This window comes from Phyllopteryx taeniolatus, chromosome 2 (assembly GCF_024500385.1).
Source record: "Phyllopteryx taeniolatus isolate TA_2022b chromosome 2, UOR_Ptae_1.2, whole genome shotgun sequence".
NCBI classification, from domain to species: Eukaryota; Metazoa; Chordata; class Actinopteri; order Syngnathiformes; family Syngnathidae; genus Phyllopteryx; species Phyllopteryx taeniolatus.
The window spans coordinates 17,861,440-17,880,834 of record NC_084503.1 but is presented as its reverse complement, the minus strand read 5'-3'; the positions used below and the strand labels follow the sequence as shown (position 1 = coordinate 17,880,834).

General features: G+C 44.2%; 1 protein-coding gene across 3 annotated transcripts in view; it reads right to left on the bottom strand.

The window, feature by feature from the left end:
* Positions 1 to 495: 495 nt before the first annotated feature.
* Positions 496 to 19,395, bottom strand: part of gpc5a (glypican 5a) — a 183,762-nt gene continuing 164,862 nt past the window's right edge. For 2 of the 3 annotated variants that reach the window (XM_061763441.1, XM_061763450.1), the window contains one exon: positions 496 to 1,615. In XM_061763441.1, coding sequence (XP_061619425.1) covers positions 1,470 to 1,615 — 146 coding nt within the window. In that variant the 3' untranslated portion in view covers positions 496 to 1,469. The remainder of the gene's footprint in view (positions 1,616 to 19,395) is intronic. The other variant, XM_061763459.1, reaches the window with a different exon arrangement.

The window sequence follows — 19,395 nt, the reverse complement described above, 5'->3', positions numbered from 1 at the left end:
CACTGTATCAGACTATTGTTCTATTAATCATTTCAAACTGCTCTAAATTGCGAGAGGTGACTGTGTTTTTTATGTTTTTATGTCTCAAAAGTATTCTCTGTCAATTGAATGTTTGTTGTCGTACTAAAGTGGCTCCCACTACCAGAGACAAATTCCTTGTGTGTTTTTGGCATACTTGGCAAATAAAGATGATTCTGATTATCTTAAATATTAAAGTAGGTAAACAATGCAAGAAAATAAGAATTTGAGAGTGAGGGGGGGATGGGACAATACTTTTTCATGGTACTGTATATTGTGTGTTAGCAATACTGATTATATGATGCCTTTCATGTTGCTTTATCATTTAAAGTGAAATCACCCAGTCAGAAAAATCCTACAGACAGAGATTTTTGCACTTTGGCTATCAATAAACAATGAGCGGATTAGAATCTGTAATAAAGAGTCTACAGGTGAATAAAAGTGCTGAATCGACACAAAAATAAATCAAGTCATAAATTAAAAGGGCACAATATATTTTTTTGTCATCACTCCAACAAAAGCAGCTAATATACATATAAAATATGTTTCTGTTATCATTGACATTTTGGATGCTAATAATGTTACTCAGTGTTTTCTGTCATATTATTGTCACTTATCCTCCCTTGGACATCCAGTGTGAGCAAAAGAGTGCATGTCTCATACTGTACAGCAAAATTCTCCCAGCCTTTCACCAAACATGCATGGCATTTGTGAAACAAATCATTTCCTGTTTCTCTGTAGGCAAACATCCCAGCAGCTCACAATCTACAGTACATATTGCATATGTGTGTATAGTCAAGTAACTGGCTGAAGATACTCCAGGAGGTAACGGCTCCCTCCTGGGGTGTGAAAGACTGCGGAAATTAATTTATTTCTAAATCTATTTTAAAAATAAAAATAAATACATGTATTTCCACTTTTCTGTCCCTCCATCATGCCATCATCCTTACAATTTAAATATAACAATTACACAGTGTATATTTAAAATGTGCTGGTAAAAGGTTACCGTAAATTATAAGCAAAATGCATAGAATTTGGCCACTTATACTGACTCTGAAAGTACCAATCTTAAAGAGTCTCTAAAATCTGATTATTTCTAAATTTAAAATAACCCTCTACTGTGTAGACATCAATTAAGAGCAAGGATGTTTCTGCGTGTTTGTATATCTACTGGCCATGTATTTTGTGTGCAGACATACAGTTAAATCAATACATTTGACAAAATATGCTATAGTTATTGTTAACATAAATATTGATTAAATTGGCACTTTACAAAATAATCTTCTATTCATAAAAGCAGGAGAATATGTCTTTATGTTTCCACGTTGTTAAAAATCCTGTGTCCTGCACTGTATGGAACTGGTGCTCTATTCCATATCACAGCGTCATACTGTATGTCTTCCTTTGATAAATAAGGTTAGAATCAAGTTTGAGGTTGAATGCCTCAACCATTATAGTGTCAGGAGCACATGTAACCAAGGCATCATCGTGACAACAATGCATCCAGTCAGTCTCATGCTCCTGGATGGGACCTTCACCTTGTAATCCTTTACAGGTGGATGATGATGATTGTGATCACTGGACACATCAGGATTCACTGAAAGGAGAGTACAAATAAGCAGATTTTATTATGTGCTATTACCAACAAATGACAATAATTAACATATTTAAGTTTTTATCAATTTCTTTTCCAATTGCAATTTTACAATTCCAAAAATTTAGTCTAAATGCATGCATTTGGATTTTGTTCACACTGTTGTAACTACATTTATACTTCACACATCCTTCCGAGCTGCAATGTAGCATTAGGGACTATGCTTTACATGATCCGGATTTTTGGGGCCGATCACCGATCAGCGAGTTTAAAAAAACGATAACCGATCACCGATCCGATCACAAGATGGAGCAATGTGTCTATTTAAATTACCTGTTCATTTACTGGATATATTTGTGTACTTCATTTCTCAAAAAATATATATTTACAATAAATAATGTATCTTTGCTAATCTATTTATGTGAGGCATAGTGACAGACAGAACAAATTAATGGTCTTCTATTAGATGGCAGGAAGTACATACAGTAATTAATGTATCCACTTTTTGTGACATATTTATTTGTTGGTGTGCCGTGTGAAATATGTTCCTTGGCTCCATAAAGGTTGAAAATCACTGCTCTAGTCAGATCGTGTATTCTAATCAGTCAGGTCAAACCAACATTACAACAGATTTGAAAAGGACAGTTTCACACCACACAGCCACCCGGCCGCACCCGCGACCACAATCACATTTCTGACTTCTGCGTTAACCATTCATGAACAGGATGTGAGACGCATCTTCAACCAACAAAAGATTAACAAAGCGGCAGGCCCGGACCATGTGTCCCCATCCTGCCTCAAAGTCTGCGCGGACCAGCTCGCTCCAATCTTCACTCAGATCTTCAATAGATCTCTGGAACTGTGCGAAGTTCCATCCTGTTTCAAACGCTCCACCATCATTCCAGTCCCCAAGAAACCTGCAATCTCGGGTCTGAATGACTACAGGCCTGTCGCTTTGACATCTGTGGTCATGAAGTCCTTTGAACGTCTCGTGCTGGACCACCTCAAGAGTGTCACAGGTCCCCTGGTGGACCCCCTGGAGTTTGCCTACCAAGCGAACAGGTCTGCGGATGATGCAGTCAACATGGGACTGCACTTCATCCTAGAAAACCTCGACAGTGCAGGGACCTACGCGAGGATCCTGTTCGTGGACTTCAGCTCAGCGTTCAACACTATCATCCCTGAACTCCTTTCATCCAAGCTTCTCCAGCTCAGCGTCTCACCTGCCATCTGCCAGTGGATTTACAGCTTTCTGACGGGCAGGACACAGCAGGTGAGGCTGGGGGAGACCATCTCATTCACACGCAGCATCAGCACTGGGGCGCCCCAAGGTTGTGTCCTCTCCCCGCTGCTCTTCTCTCTCTACACGAACGACTGCACCTCAGCGAACCCGACTGTCAAACTCCTGAAGTTTGCAGATGACACCACTGTCACCGGCCTCATCAAGGACGGTGATGAGTCTGCATATCGACAGGAAGTGGAGCGGCTGGAGCTGTGGTGCGGCCGACACAACCTGGAGCTGAACACGCTCAAGACTGTAGAGATGATCGTGGACTTCAGGAGGCATCCATCGCCACAGCTGCCCCTCACGTTGTCCAGCCGCCTTGTGTCAACCGTCGAGACCTTCAAGTTCCTGGGAATTACAATCTCTCAGGACCTGAAGTGGGCGACTAACATCAACTCCGTCCTCAAAAAGGCCCAGCAGAGGATGTACTTCCTGCGGCTTCTGAGAAAGCACGGCCTGCCACCGGAGCTGCTGAGACAGTTCTACACAGCGGTCATCGAATCAGTCCTGTGTTCTTCCATCACAGTCTGGTTCGGTGCTGCTACAAAAAAGGACAAACTCCGACTGCAACGGACAATCAAAACTGCTGAAAGGATTGTCGGTACCCCCCCTACCCACCATTGAGGACTTGCACACTGCCAGAACTAAGACAAGGGCGTGCAAAATCCTCTCGGACCCTCCGCACCCAGGTCACCAGCTCTTCCAGCTCCTTCCCTCAGGTAGGCGCTACCGATCAATGCAAACTAGAACTAGTAGACATTCCAACAGCTTCTTCCCTCTTGCGATCAACTTCTTAAACACCTGACCTACAATTCCATTACAACATGCTGGCAATTTTTTGACTTCGTTGTCACATTTCTGTGGGGCCAATTATGTATTACTCGTGCACTCACTGTAGTTGTCTCGCCATGCTGCACTATTTGCATATACTGGCCACTCATGCCAGAGTAGCATCTGCTCCATTGCACACTGTTTGAGGAGTATCTGTAACATTTGCACAACCAACATTGTCCCAGATTATCGCACTACTCGTCACTTTAAACCGCATACACTCCTTGAAGTCTCAGCGCCCCTTGCACAATGGTCATTGCACCGGTCTATTGCAATATTAGTCATTCGAACTGTTCTAAGTGCTAGAGGACTCTGCATCTTTTTGCACAATTGTTTTTTGTCAATGTCTTTATGTCTCCAAAGTGTTCTGTAAATTGACTGTCTGTTGTACTAGAGCGGCTCCAAGTACCGGAGACAAATTCCTTGTGTGTTTTGGACATACTTGGCAAATAAAGATGGTTCTGATTCTGATGTCAGAAATAATGGGTGCTAACTTACTGTAAGTAAATTACCTTATTGTTATTAAATTACTTCACCCACACTGAAACTTTAGAGCATGATTTGACAGAACGGCGGCATGTTTACGTACAACCGTTAGTGCTAGCACTAGCTTGCTAGGCTACATAACGTTTTTTACGATACGTACGTTGCAAGCCGTATCGTATTAAGAGTATGTGAACATACCTCAAGCAAGCCTTAAAACAAACATCCTCTCCTGTCCTGAGCACCGGTGACCACCAACACACGTTTTTCCCCATTTTGTCCTCATAATATAGTCGGCATGATCCACTCTTGTTGTCATCGCCACGGTAACGAGTGTATTTGAGGTTGACAAGATAAAGCCCAATGATCGTAAAAAACGGGATGCGGTGGTATCGGAATAAAGAGATTTTATTGCAGTAGTCTGACATAGTGCAATCGTCCATCCATCCATCCATCCATTTTCTGAGCCGCTTCTCCTCACTAGGGTCGCAGGCGTGCTGGAGCCTATCCCAGCTGTCATCGGGTAGGAGGCGGGGTACACCCTGAACTGGTTGCCAGCGAATCGCAGGGCACATGTAAACAAACAACCATTCGCACTGACATTCACACCTACGGGCAATTTAGAGTCTCCAATTAATGCATGTTTTTGAGATGTGGGAGGAAACCGGAGTGCCCGGAGAAAACCCACGCAGGCATGGGGAGAACATGCAAACTCCACACAGGCGGGGCCGGGGATTGAACCAGAGTCCTCAGAACTGTGAGGCTGACGCTCTAACCAGTCGCCCACCGTGCCGCCATAGTGCAATCGTGAAAGAGCAAATTTGTCTTGTTGTCTGATCCGGGCATTACGCGTTGTCTGTCTCAGACATGTCTGTCCCAAACCGCCGGCATGTTTTTTTTTTTAAATAACATTATTGGCCGTCAGATATTTACAGTACTACAGCAGCAGCTTCTTCTTAACATTATCACGCCCCTACATTGTCTCGGCTCAGCAACCAAGTTAATATCCATCCATCCATCCATTTTCTGAGCCGCTTCTCCTCACAAGGGTCGCGGGCGTGCTGCAGCCTATCCCAGCTGTCATCGGGCAGGAGGCGGGGTACACCCCAAACTGGTTGCCAGCCAATCACAGGGCACATACAAACAAACAACCATCCGCACTCACATTCCCTACAGGGAATTTAGAGTCTCCAATTAATGCATGTTTTTGGGATGTGGGAGGAAACCGGAGTGCCCGGAGAAAACCCACGCAGGCACGGGGAGAACATGCAAACTCCACACAGGCGGGGCCGGGGATTGAACCCGGGTCCTCAGAAATGTGAGGCTGACGCTCTAACCAGTCGGACACCGTGCCGCCCCAAGTTAATATATGGTTTTTAAATTGCATCCTGGCAGCAAAAGATATGAGTTGAAACAACTGCATCACATGAGCTGTCGACATCAATCTTGCTGTTTACACCTCTTTGGAAGCCTAAAGTGTGTCGGGAGGAAATTCATAGACCCCTCTCAAGTAAAGTGTTCTCTTTACTTCTACTGATGTTTCACCTTAGATGTCATCTTGTTCATCCTCAAGGGAGGGGGGGTTGATTCTTGAGTTTTGGATAATTCCATAACATAAATTGCCATGACAACAATAAAAGTTGATCACTGCAGCATCTGGATGTGGCCTGAAATTAAAAACCTATTGATCCACTGTGAAGCAGTCCCCAGGACAGCTACTGGAACGCATATAGCTCACAGATGCCTGAAAATCACACACAGGAGCAGTGAACATCCACTTTCATTATCTATCTATCTATCTATCTATCTATCTATCTATCTATCTATCTATCTATCTATCTTTATTTTTTTTACCAAAGCTCCAGAGCATCTAATATGGCAACAAGCATTGAGATTAAATGTCCATCATTCCATTTTCTACCGCTTATCCAAGGTCGGGTCGCGGGGGCATTAGCTTTAGAAGACAAAGAAGAAGAAGAATCACCTTTTATTGTCATGAACATGCATGCATGTACACGAAATTTGTTCTCTGCATTTAACCCATCACAGTGAACACATACACTTGTTAGTGGAACACACTGGAGCAGGGGGAAGCTGAAGCGCCCGGGGAGCATTTCGGGGTATCAGTGTCTTGCTCAAGGACACCACAGCCGTGAGTCCCGGGGATGTTGGCGGATGGTCCAGTCGGGGTCTTGCACGGCCGCCCAATGGTTAATGGTATTAATGGTAATAATTTAGCAGGGACGCCCAGACTTCCCTCTCCTCAGCCACTTCATCCAGCTCTTCCGGGGGATCCCGAGGCATTCCCAGGCCAGGTGAAAGACGTAGTCTCTCCAGCGTGTCCTGTGTCGTACCCGGGGTCTCCTCCCAGTGGGACGTGCCCGAATCAGATGCCCCAGCCACCTCATCTGGCTCCTCTCGATGTGGAGGAGCAGCGCCTCTACTCTTGAGATCCTCCCGGATGACCGAGCTTCTCACCCTATCTCTAAGGGAGAGCCCGGACACCCTGCAGAGGAAACACATTTCGGCCGCTTGTGTCCGGGATCTTGTTCTTTCGGTCACGACCCATAGCTCGTGACTATAGGTGAGGGTAGGAACATAGATCAACCGGTAAATTAAGAGCTTCACCTTTTGACTTGGCTCCTTCTTTACCACAACGGACCGCAAAGTCCGCATCACTGCAGACGCTGCACCGATCCGCCTGTCAATCTCCCATTCCTGTCATGTATGTGTGTTCCGGGTTTTGTCTTCCCCCCTGTTTCACACACACTTGCTCCTGTGAGCATCTTCACCACCTGTGCCTCGTTCACCCTAATTACCTATTGTATTTAACCTCGTGTCTCATTCCCTCTCGTTGCCAGTTCGTTGTACCTTGTCGTCGCGTTCCAGCATTCCTTGTTCCCACGTCCCAGACTCACAGTAAGACTTGACCCTGTTCCGATTATCGACTTTGCCTCTTTGCCTCATGTTTTTGGATACTGTTGCCTTTCTTGGATTGCCTGCCTGTGTACCAACCTATGCCCGTCTATTAAACCTCTCTTTTTGGAAACTGTCCATTTGTTTTGGAGTCGTGCATTTTTGGGTCCTATCCTCTGTTCCGTTCATGACAGAACGAACTGGCCATAACATGGACCCAGCAGACTCAGACCCGGTGCGCAAAGCCCTTCAAGCGCAGGGTCAACGCCTCTCAAAGCAGGATGAGCAGATTGCTGCCCTCCATCTTCATCTAGAGGGACTGTCAAGGCATCAGGACAATATGATGAGACAGGTGGCCTCGCAGTTTGAACTTCTTATGAAAATTATTCAAGAGAAGGAACCAGTTGGCACCACACCCAATACCGCCACGGTATTTCCATGTGAAGTAGTCACCATGCAGCCACCTGCCACCTCCGCTGCTGTCTGCCCACAGCTCTCTCGACCGGAGAGGTTCTCTGGAAATTCTGGGAACATTAAGCCGTTCATCACGCAGTGCGAACTCCACTTTGAGCTGCAGGCAGCTGCCTTCCCCACCGAGCGGGCAAAAATCGCTTTGTCATTTCCCACCTGACTGGTCGTGCGGAGGTGTGGGCGACTGCTGAATGGAGCCGCAATTCCGCCGCGTGTCATTCATGGGCTTTTTTTCGTAAAGACTATGGAGCAAATTTTTCAATTTTCCACTCCAGATCGTGAGGCAGCTCGCTCCCTTGTCACCTTACAACAAGGCAAGTGCAGGGTGTCAGATTACGCGATTGAGTTTCGCATTCTAGCAGCTGAGAGTCATTGGAATAATCGGGCGCTACTCGATGCCTTTTTTCAAGGACTATCCCCCGCCGTCAAGGATCATTTAGTCCCGCTAGACCTGCCGACCGACTTGGACACTCTCATCCCTCTCGCCGTAAAAATCGAAAAGAGGCTTTTGGATCGCGAGGTTGATGGAGATCGGCGGAGGGCTGCGTCACCGCGCACTTTGAGGACGAGCCTCTGTGACCACCCAAACCAAGGCAGATCCCCTGGTTCCGGTCTGAACCCACTGGCTAGCGTCCCCACGGATGAAACCATGCAACTGGGCAGGTTCCGTCTCTCCCCTGAGGAACGTCAACGCCGGCTGAGGGAAGGGCGGTGCTTCTACTGCGGTCAGTTGGGTCATTCCGTGAGCAACTGTCACGTCAAAGTTGCTGGTGCCGGTAGCAAGGGCACGGGAGAGGTGAGTCGGAATTTCATTAAGGAAGACCCCACACGGGTTCTTCCTAAAGTGACACTATGCTCTCCTGATCAAGAAATTCATACACCTGTATTAATTGACTCTGGTTCTGACGGAAGCTTACTCAACTCCATCCTCGTTAGACGTATGCACCTTATTTATCTCAAGTGCCCACCTGTTACCAGGATATTAAAGACGTTTTTTCCAAGTCCAAGGCCAAATCCCTTCCACCCCACAGACCTTATGACTGTGCTGTTGACTTGCTGCCTGGAACCACACCTCCACGGGGGAGGTTGTTCTCTCTTTCAGGGCTGGAACACAAGGCCATGAAGGAGTACGTGGAAGAATCACTGGCAGCCGGGATCATTCGCCCATCTTCATCCCCTGCGGGAGCAGGATTTTTCTTTGTGGACAAGAAAGACAAGTCCCTGCGACCCTGTATCAATTACCGGGGTCTCAACGAGATCACGGTAAAAAACAGGTACCCTCTTCCTCTCACCTCCACCACCTTTTAGTTCCTGGAGGGAGCCAAGATTTTCACCAAACTGGACTGGAAATGCATGTCATCTAGTCAGGATAAGGGAGGGGGATGAATGGAAAACAGCATTCAACACACCAACGGGACATTATGAATATTTGGTAATGCCTTTTGGGCTTACTAACGCTCCAGCTGTTTTCCAAAGCCTTGTCAATGATGTCCTGCGTGACATGTTGAATGTTTATGTTTTTGTTTATTTGGATGACATTTTGATATTCTCCCCGGATGAGGAGACTCACATTATTCATGTCCGCTCTGTTTTGCAGCAGTTACTGGAGAATCAACTATATGTCAAGGCTGAGAAATGTGAGTTCCACAAGGCGTCCGTTTCTTTTCTGGGTTTCGTCCTGGCTCAAGGTGAAGTCAAAATGGACCCTTGCAAAGTCGATGCAGTTATTAATTGGCCTACTCCCACGTCATGCAAAGATGTACAAAGGTTCTTAGGATTCGCAAACGTCTACAGAAAATTCATCAGAAATTTCAGTTCTATAGCCTCTCCTTTGCATGATTTTACCTCGCCACACAAACCTTTTGTATGGAACCCGCTTTGTCAGGCAGCTTTTCAAAAACTTAAGTCGAACTTTACCTCCGCTCCCATCCTTACTTTGCTGGATCTCAAACAACAGTTTGTGGTAAAAGTCGATGCGTCTGATGCCGGAATAGGAGCAGTGCTCTCCCAGAAATCTCTCAAGGATGATAAATTACATCCTTGTGCTTTTCTCTCCAAAAAACTGAACCCAGCTGAGAAAAATTCTGACATTGGTGACCGTGAACTGCTGGAGTGGAGGCACTGGCTAGAGGGGGCACAGACTCCGTTTTTAGTATGGACAGATCACAAGAACCTTGAGTATATTAAAACTGCTAAAAGATTAAATGCGAGGCAGGCTAGATGGGCTCTGTTCTTCACTAGATTTAATTTCACGTTATCCTACCGACCTGGTTCTAAAAATGGTAAGCCAGATGCTTTGTCACGTATTTTCTCCGAAGAGAATTCTTTGTCCGACCCTAAGACTATTTTGCCTAAGTCATGTTTCATTTCCGCTTTTGTTTGGGACATTGAAACTGCGGTTAAAGGGGCTCTGAAAAACACTCCTAGCCCTGAAAATTGCCCTGAAAACAGGCTTTATGTGGTTCCGACCTTAAGGGGAAGAGTCATCCACTGGGCTCACACGAACCGAACATTGCCAAGACGCAATCAGTGGTCGAACAGCGCTTTTGGTGGCCTAATGTTAGGAGGGATGTTATCGATTACGTCAATGCTTGCCAGGTATGTGCTGCTAACAAGCCCTCTCATCAACGTCCTTCTCGGGAGTTGCGACCCCTGCCAATACCACAACGTCCTTGGTCAGACATTTCCGTAGACTTTGTGACAGGATTACCGGCCTCTAAAGGCAATACCACCATTCTTACAGTTGTTGACAGGTTCTCTAAGATGGCACACTTCATTGCACTTCCAAACCTCCCCTCAGCTAAAGACACTGCCGAGCTAATGATTAAGGTTTTCAAGTTCCATGGTTTCCCCAAGAATGTGGTGTCTGATAGGGGTCCCCAATTTATTTCGCAATTTTGGAAGGAGTTTTGCAATCTCATAGGTGCTACCGTCAGTCTGTCATCTGGGTTTCATCCTGAAACCAACGGCCAAACCGAGAGGCTGAACCAGGACCTGGGGACTGGGCTCCGATGTCTCGCTTCACAGGAGCCGCGATCCTGGTCTCAGAAACTGGTTTGGGTCGAATTCTCCCACAATTCCCTCCCCTCTGCATCCACTGGTCTATCGCCTTTTCACGTTGTGCATGGTTACCAACCATCTCTGTTTCCTGCCATAGCCCCAGAGTCCACAGTTCCAGCGGCATTAACCTTGGTGAGACGCTGCAGGAGGACCTGGGAGCGAGCCCGCCAGATGCTGCTGCGCCAGGGACGGTCCTACAAAGCCGCTGCTGACCGTCGGAGGACACCGGCCCCGAACTACAAAGTGGGTCAGCGAGTTTGGCTCTCGACCAAACATATTCCACGCTGGGTGGAGTCCAAGAAGCTCGCTCCCAGGTTCGTTGGGCCCTTCCCCATCACAAAGATCATCAACCCTGTCACCGTGAAGCTGAGGCTCCCAAGGTCGATGCGGGTCCACCCTGCTTTTCACGTCAGCCTACTCAAGCCAGCCCGGGAGTCCCCTCTGGTCCTGCCTTCCAGGCCCCCTCCTCCCCCCCGGTTTGTGGATGGGGGCCCTGTCTTCTCTGTGAAGCGGCTCTTGTCGTCTCGTCAGAGGGGGAGGGGGTTTCAATATCTGGTGGACTGGGAGGGCTATGGGCCTGAGGAACGTTCATGGGTACCATCTGCTTTTATCATGGATGATTCGCTCATTCGGGACTTCCACGTTGCTCATCCAGGGGCCCCAGGGCCGTCTGGGGCCGGCCGTTAAGGGGGGGGTACTGTCATGTGTGTGTGTTCCGGGTTTTGTCTTCCCCCCTGTTTCACACACACCTGCTCCTGTGAGCATCTTCACCACCTGTGCCTCGTTCACCCTAATTACCTATTGTATTTAACCTCGTGTCTCATTCCCTCTCGTTGCCAGTTCATTGTACCTTGTCGTCGCGTTCCAGCATTCCTTGTTTCCACGTCCCAGACTCACAGTAAGACTTGACCCTGTTCCGATTATCGACCTTGCCTCTTTGCCTCATGTTTTTGGATACTGTTGCCTTTCTTGGATTGCCTGCCTGTGTACCGACCTATGCCCGTCTATTAAACCTTTCTTTTTGGAAACTCTCCATTTGTTTTGGAGTCGTGCATTTTTGGGTCCTATCCTCTGTTCCGTTCATGACAGTTCCATTCTTCCCTCACTAGTGAACAAGACCCCAAGATACTTGAACTCCTCCACTTGGGACAGAATCTCATCCCCGACCTGGAGAGAGCACACAAGCCTTTTCCGACTGAGAGCCATGGTCTCAGATTTGGAGGTGCTGATTCTCATCCCAGCCGCTTCACACTCGGCTGCGAATTGCTCCAGTGAGAGTTGGAGATCACTGCTTGATGAAGCCAACAGAACCACATCGTCTGTAAAAAGCAGAGATGCAATACCGAGACCACCAAACCGGACCCCCTCTACGCCTCGGCTGCGCCTAAAAATTATCTTCCATAAAAGTTATGAACAGAATCAGTGACAAAGGGCAGCCTTGGTGGAGTCCAACCCTCACTGGAAACGAGTCCGACTTACTGCCGGATATGCGGACCAAACTCTGACACCTGTCGTACAGGGACCGGACAGCCCATATCAGGGGGTACCCTGTACTCCCGAAGCACCCCCCACAGGACTCCCCGAGGGACACGGTCGAGTGCCTTCTCCAAGTCCACAAAACACATTAGATTCAATGTTTATTTTAGATTAATTCATGTATCAGATTCTCATTCTTTTGTACCAGCCAAATAATTTATGACACACAGCTAAACAGATACCGTACATGGTACAATAGCTCTCACATCACAAAGTAATTCATAAATGTATATTTAAAGTATTAACATGTTCTTATATTATTAGTGAATCTGTTTAGCTTGCTAGCTAATGTTAGCTTTAAGTTTGTTTGAAAATAACTGCAGCAAACCCACAGTTGAATGGTTAGGATGTTTGAAAAGCTTGGCTGGACAATGAGGCTCAAACTGAAGAGACAGTTAGGTCAAAAAGAGAGGCTTACAACTGAAGTGAAATCAATAGTCGCTGATTCCTGAGTACCTGGACCACAAATGATCAATAGCACACTAACTGCCATAGAAAAAAAAACAGTTAACACATACAGTGATGGAAAGTTCCTTCTGTGTGGTTATATGAGGGTCAGTGTTACTGTTTGTACACGGACCTCTCCCATATTTAGCGGGTCTGCGCCAGTATGTTGGGTCACTGAATGCCAACTTAATTTAATAATCATCACTTTGACTGCTGCAGGGAGGCATTTTAGCAGACACCAGCAAGTTAAAATACATTTTCAGTGTAAATTTTGGAAGAACGGTTTGAATTGGACCCATATTTTTATTTTCACAAGTAAACAACTACATCCCTTGACAAACCCTCTCAAATCATCTTTCCCCATTGAAATGAATGGAAATGCTATTAATCTGTTCTAGCCCCACATATTACTCCTTTTGGTGTGTGACCCTTGGCCAACAAGGGGCAGTATAATACAGACATATAGACACAAATAAGTGTCAAGTGACTCAGTTAACTACAGTAAATTTTTTTGTTTTTTCACAGAGGATAAATAATATATTCCCCTGAGTATTTTTATATTGTCCATCTGCATGTGTTGCGACACTTTGTGTCGAAATATACGAATCTTAAAGGGTTATAACATGGCAACATAGACACAATTTATTAGCCCGTCTGTGGCATTTTGCTTTGTGTGTTTGCATTAAAATAAGAAACATTTATACGGCTAAACAATCTGGTTGTTTTAAATACATCAATCCATCCATCCATTTTCTGAGGCGCTTCTCCTCACTAGGGTCGCGGGCGTGTTGGAGCCTATCCCAGCTATCATCGGGCAGGCGGCGGGGTACACCCTGAACTGGTTGCCAGCCAATCTGTTTTAAATACACATTTAATTCTCATTGTGTTATGTTTAGTTTGACAGTAAACCTCAAGTGGGACAGCTTGAAGCCTCTTTTTTAATAATTGTTCACTATCTGCCAAACTGCTACTCGTTAAGAAGTGAATTAAGTTGGGTTCGTTGCCACCATCTAGCGCTTATATTTAAAATGTTATCCTCCATGTCAAAGCAAAAAATAAAAAATAAAATATCTGATGATGGCTCATATCTCGAAAACCTTCTAAATTGGGTCACTCGTAAAGTCAAGGTACCATTGCGTAAAGCTTGCTGAAGATTCCTGCCTGAGGGAACGACGTCACTACAATTTAACCACATTGATTTTTGTGTTATTTGACAGCATTATTAGACTGCTGGTGCCAGAAATAAACCTGAAATAAACCCTCAACCCTAAAAGAAATCTTTTCAGTATGCAGTGAACAACTAAAATTAGGATTACACAGGTAAGATTAAGAAGTGTTATAATCCTGTGTGTGTGTGTCCGTGCGCCCGTTTGTGTGTGTGCATGCATGTATTTGGCTCTTTGTTTACGAGAATTGAATCCTCAAAGTCTCCTTTGAGCCCCCACCACCTTTCTGTGATCTTACTTTTTATTATCACCTATTTGTAGAGTGATTAGTAGGTTTGTCTTGCCCCAGCACAGTCTTATTATAACAAAATGGATGATGTGTTTTGTGACTGCAAAAACAAGGAGAAAGAAGGAAGAAGTTGGCTGTGCTACAGCGTGGGAATGTACTAACATTTGTAGACACACTGGAGAGAAAAAAGAGCAACTTTTCTCTTTTATCTAATGCTTGATACATAGTGGTGCAAATAAAGAAATACGTTTTGGAGCAACTCCTACTGTAGTTTCTGAACAAGTGTAGTGCTGGCAGACACAATGCTAACATGCGGTGGTTAACACATTTATATTACTATTTTGTTTAATTTCATTCAAAGTGGTTTATATTTAAGTGTCAAACTTCTACATGACGACAAACAATTAACGCGATAATAAACATACTTATTAATAGTGACAATATACTGTATCTCTAATAGTTTGGGCATTATTGCCTTTTTAAAGCAGAGGTTAACACACTACATTTACTCTGTTACCTTTATTTGAGTAACTTTGAGAAAAATTTATTTGCCAGAGTAGATTCAACGAAACAAACTTTTTACTCATATTCAAGTATTTGTATTAAGAAGGAACACCAGTCTTACTTGGCTCTGGGGCAGCCTGGTGCAGAGGGTAAGTGTATGTGGTGCAAGTGGAAGGGTCCCCGGTTTGTATCCCTGCCTAAGCGCATGTCGTCGTTGTGTCCCTGGGCAAGACACTTCGCCCACACTGCCTATAAATGAATGTGGTTGGATGTATGGTGGTGGTCGGAGGGGCCGTAGCCACAGAATGGCAGCAGCGCTTCAATCAGACTGCCCCAGGGCAGCTGTGGCTAAACAAATAGCTTACCACCATCATATGTGACTGTGGAGTGAATGAATAACGTGTGGAATTGTAAAGCGTCTGAGTTTCTTCAAAAGCGCTATTATTATTATTATTATTATGATACAAAATTACATTATTATTATTATTATAGGCGGCACGGTGAACGACTGGTTAGCACATCTGCCTCACAGTTCTGAGGACCTCGGTTCAAATCCGGCCTCACCTGTGTGGAATTTGCATGTTCTCCCTGTGCCTGCGTGGGTTTTCTCTGGGCACTCCGGTTTCCTCCCACATCCCAAAAACATGCATGTTAGGTTAATCGAAGACTCTAAATAGCCCGTAGGTGTGAATGTGAGTGCGAATGATTGTTTGTTTGTTTATATGTGCCCTGCGATTGGGTGGCGACCAGTTCAGGGTGTACCACGCCTCTCGCCCGAAGATTGCTGGGATAGGCTCCAGCACGCCCGCGACCCTGGTGAGAATAAGCGGTATGGAAAATGGATAATAATAATAATAATAATTCATTGAGTCACTGATGGTGTAGTGGTACACTCGCCTGACTTTGGTGCAGGCAGCGTGGGTTCAGTTCCCACTCAGTGACGGTGTGAATGGGAGTGCGAATGGTTGTCCGTGTCTATATGTTCCCTGCGACTGACTGCCGACCAGTTCAGGGTGTAGTCTGCCTTTCGCCCGAAGTCAGCTGGGATAGGCTCCAGCGTCCCGCGACCCTAACCAGGTTAAGCGGTGTTGAAAATGGATGGATGGATGATTCATTGAGCTACACTGCATTTGCTACTTTTGATTGTTTAACCCCTGTTTATTTACCGGAACCTGGGTATGGCGCTCTGCCTTGGCATCATACTGCACAAAATATGTAATTTTGAACCACGATTGCATTACTCACGTCCTTCTGCCGAGGTAATTTCTTCTTTATCATGGAGCGTGGCATGCTTCGCAATGAGATGTCATGTGTTGTGTGTGAGGTGGAACTGCTGGTAGGCGATTTTAGCTGCTATGAACTGCTATTTTGGCACAGTTTCTGCCTTAACTCTTTGGCACACTGCCATAGATGTTTTCACCTATGTGAGTGAAACAAAGAGGGAACTAGTGAGTCAGTTGAATTGTTTGTGATCGTATGTTAGCGATAGCTGCAGCTTGTAGTTGCTAAACACCAATGTCAGGAATGGGATTTGCACAGTAGTTGATTTAGTGCTGGAGCTAACAATATTTGTCCTAAAAAAATTTTTAAATCGACAGTATATTGGGATCAAGGTTAGTACAGTAAATGAAAACGAAATAAATAACTAAAACAAAAATTGAAAATACATTTTCGTAATCGAAATAAAATAATGAGATTTTTTTTTTTTTAAACTAACTAACGAATTACATTTTAAGTTTTCAAAACTAACTAAAACTCACAATAATTATAGCAAAAATGTCCTTTGTTTTTGTCTTTGTAAATTAATTTCATACATGAGCTTTCGGCATTGATTTTAAATATAGACCGGATATGGAGGGAAGGTCGAACAGTCCTTTGGGATCAGTAGTTTACTTACGGTGCGTCGCCTAGAAGTGACATGATTGGGCAGCACCATCCTATTCACTGCTCCAGACCAAGCTCAAATTTTGCCGCAAAGCTAACTTTTACATCCAAGTTGTTTTTGTTGCTACGTGTTGCTAACGGAAATGGCTAAGACAGCTACCGACTAGCTAGCACCTTCACGGAACCCGCGCGTCGGTTATTTGTCTTTTGGGAAAAACTCTGATAAACGGACAACTGTTGAGAGTGTCAAAATGTCGCTGTTTCCTGCCACGAAAGGGAGATTTGAAAGCAGACAAGGAGTTTGTCTCGCTGACACAGCAGGTGATTGAACTACTGCAATAACAGGACATTTTCACAACACTACTTCAGCAACAGTAGGAAAACAGGAAAAGCTTTGCATGTTGGACTAAAAAAAACAAAACACTGGATGCACATTCATAAAGGAGATAAAACCAAGATAGCTGTCTTTCTGTCACAAATCTGAAAGTCCACTTGAGAAGTTAGCAATTTAACAAGTGAAGGAAAACATGAAAATAGGACCTTGAATTGTTTTGTAAGTTAAACATATAAACAAATGTTTTTAAACGCCATACTACAGCATGTGTCTCATGAGTGGTTTTACTGTATGTTGTGATGCATCTAATCTAACCTTAGAAGCAGTATTATGCACTGCACTTATTGCACTTCAAATTCTGTGGACTGTTACACAGTACCTGTATTTCATTTGTGGATGGTTGCTTAGTAAGTTAATGAATTTCTTGAAATGGTATTTCTTTGTTGAGTTTTTCTTACACAATACTTACCATGATTTTTTTTTAAATACCACACTTGACAATAAAAAAACTACAACTAATACTTAAACTATTCAAAACTAACAAACGAAAACGAACCATTTAAAAAAAAAAAAACTACAAACGAACTACAACGAAGAACTAATTAAAACTAACTGAATTTGAAAAGAAAAGTCAAAATGAAATAAAAACTAACTATTAAGGAAAATCCCAAACTATTCTAACCCTGAATAGGATTTGTACATGTTATCATTCAAGTGGCTTTTGTCATGGAATATTAGCACTGTGATTTAAATTGAAATTGAAATTAAATCGAATTAAGCTGTCTTTTATTTACTGGCTCAAGGATTTTACCTGCTAATTAGCACTTGAATTAGATTCACATTTTTAAGTGCTACGGCACTCTTACTTTGTTATATATGGTGCAGTATTTAATGAAGATTATTTTTGAAGTATAATCAGATTGTCTATTGAACCTTGGATGTACAGTGTGTACTGAGCTTTATTTGTGATCTAATGGCCTCACATTCAATCTATGTTCACCTTACACACTATGAAAAAGAAGAGCTTCGTCACGCCATCTCTGCCTGGTGAGCCTATTGTGCCGTTTCACTACTTTATACTTTTACTGAAGTCATATTTTTCAAAAGTAACAGTACTCCTACTTGAGTGCAAATTTTGGCTACTCTACTCAGCTCCGTTGTGAAGGCAGAATCTCTTGTATGCCATTATGGTTCTGATGTACCTCAATTTGTGGTTAGTAAGTGTGTACACTGGTGCCAATTCACTTCAGGTACTAATTATGATCAGCAGTATCTTGGGGATAAAATATTTAAAACAGCTTTCATTATGAGCCACTACAGATGCAGACTACATCACTGGAAACTACAACTACAGTAATGAATACATTGTTTTAAAAAATGGCATTCAAAGCTGAGTATTATTTATTTTTATTATTTTTTTTCAAACATTTAATTACCTAATTAGATTACATGTATGTGCAGGTGTATCTAAGGACGTGTCCACTAAGTGTATATTCACAAACAAAAAGTTAATCACACAAGGCCAAGCCAAGTTTGGCATATTTGAACATATAGCAGCAGTCGGGATAAGTGTAAACAAGAAACACAAGTGCTTACTTCTAAGCCAGTAGATTTCTCCTTCATTTGTTTTGTTTACCCGAGCACAAGAAGAACTGAGAAGAGATGCTCAATAGCAAGAAACCACCCGAGACCACTTAGACGGACGTCTGTGTGCAGGCAGAACAATTGAAAATAACTGTGCTGGAGATGGCAGCCCATTTTCATTAGGCTTTGACATTCAGAGAATACAGAACAAACAAACTGTTTATCTCCAAAAAATCCTATTGAATTGCAGTGTTCCATTAATTTGCCCTTGAATGATCCTTTCATGCAGCACGGTGGACGACTCTTTAGCACAGCTGCCTCACCGTTCAGAGGTCCCAGGTTCAAATCCAGCCTCACTGTGTGGAGTTTGCATGTTCTCCCTGTGCTGCGTGGGTTTTCTCCTGGTACTCCGGTTTCCTCCCATATTCCAAAAACTTGCATGGTTCATTAATTGAAGACTCTAAATTTCCCATAGGTGTGAATGTGAGTCTGAAAGGTTGTTTGTTGATATGTGCCCTGCGATTGGCTTCGGATAGGCTCCAGCACGGCAGCGACTCTTGTGAGGATAAGCGCTATGGAAAATGGATGGATGGATGATCCTTTTGTTTTTCTCCTTTTCAATATGAGTCAATTTAGAAACGTCATATTTTTGAGTTTAGTTTTTACGGACTCGATAAATTGTTGTGGAGAGCCGACATGCGGCTCACACAGTGAGCCAATTGGAATGCTCTGTCATTAATCGCTGGTGAACTCATGGAACAATGGCGGATGATGACGCCATCCAATACTCCACACCCTTGCTCAATATGCAACGCCTAGATTCAGACAACAAAGGCACTTATGGTAAAGTTACGTTTTTGTTGTGTTCGCGAGCTAACGAGCTAGCTCGTGAGCTAACGACTAGCTAATGAGTTAAGCAGCTGAACAGCTCGCTCCACCGTGGCTGTGTCGTTTGAAATGTTAGAGCTTCGCTCCTAGTTGTTGTGAGTGTTA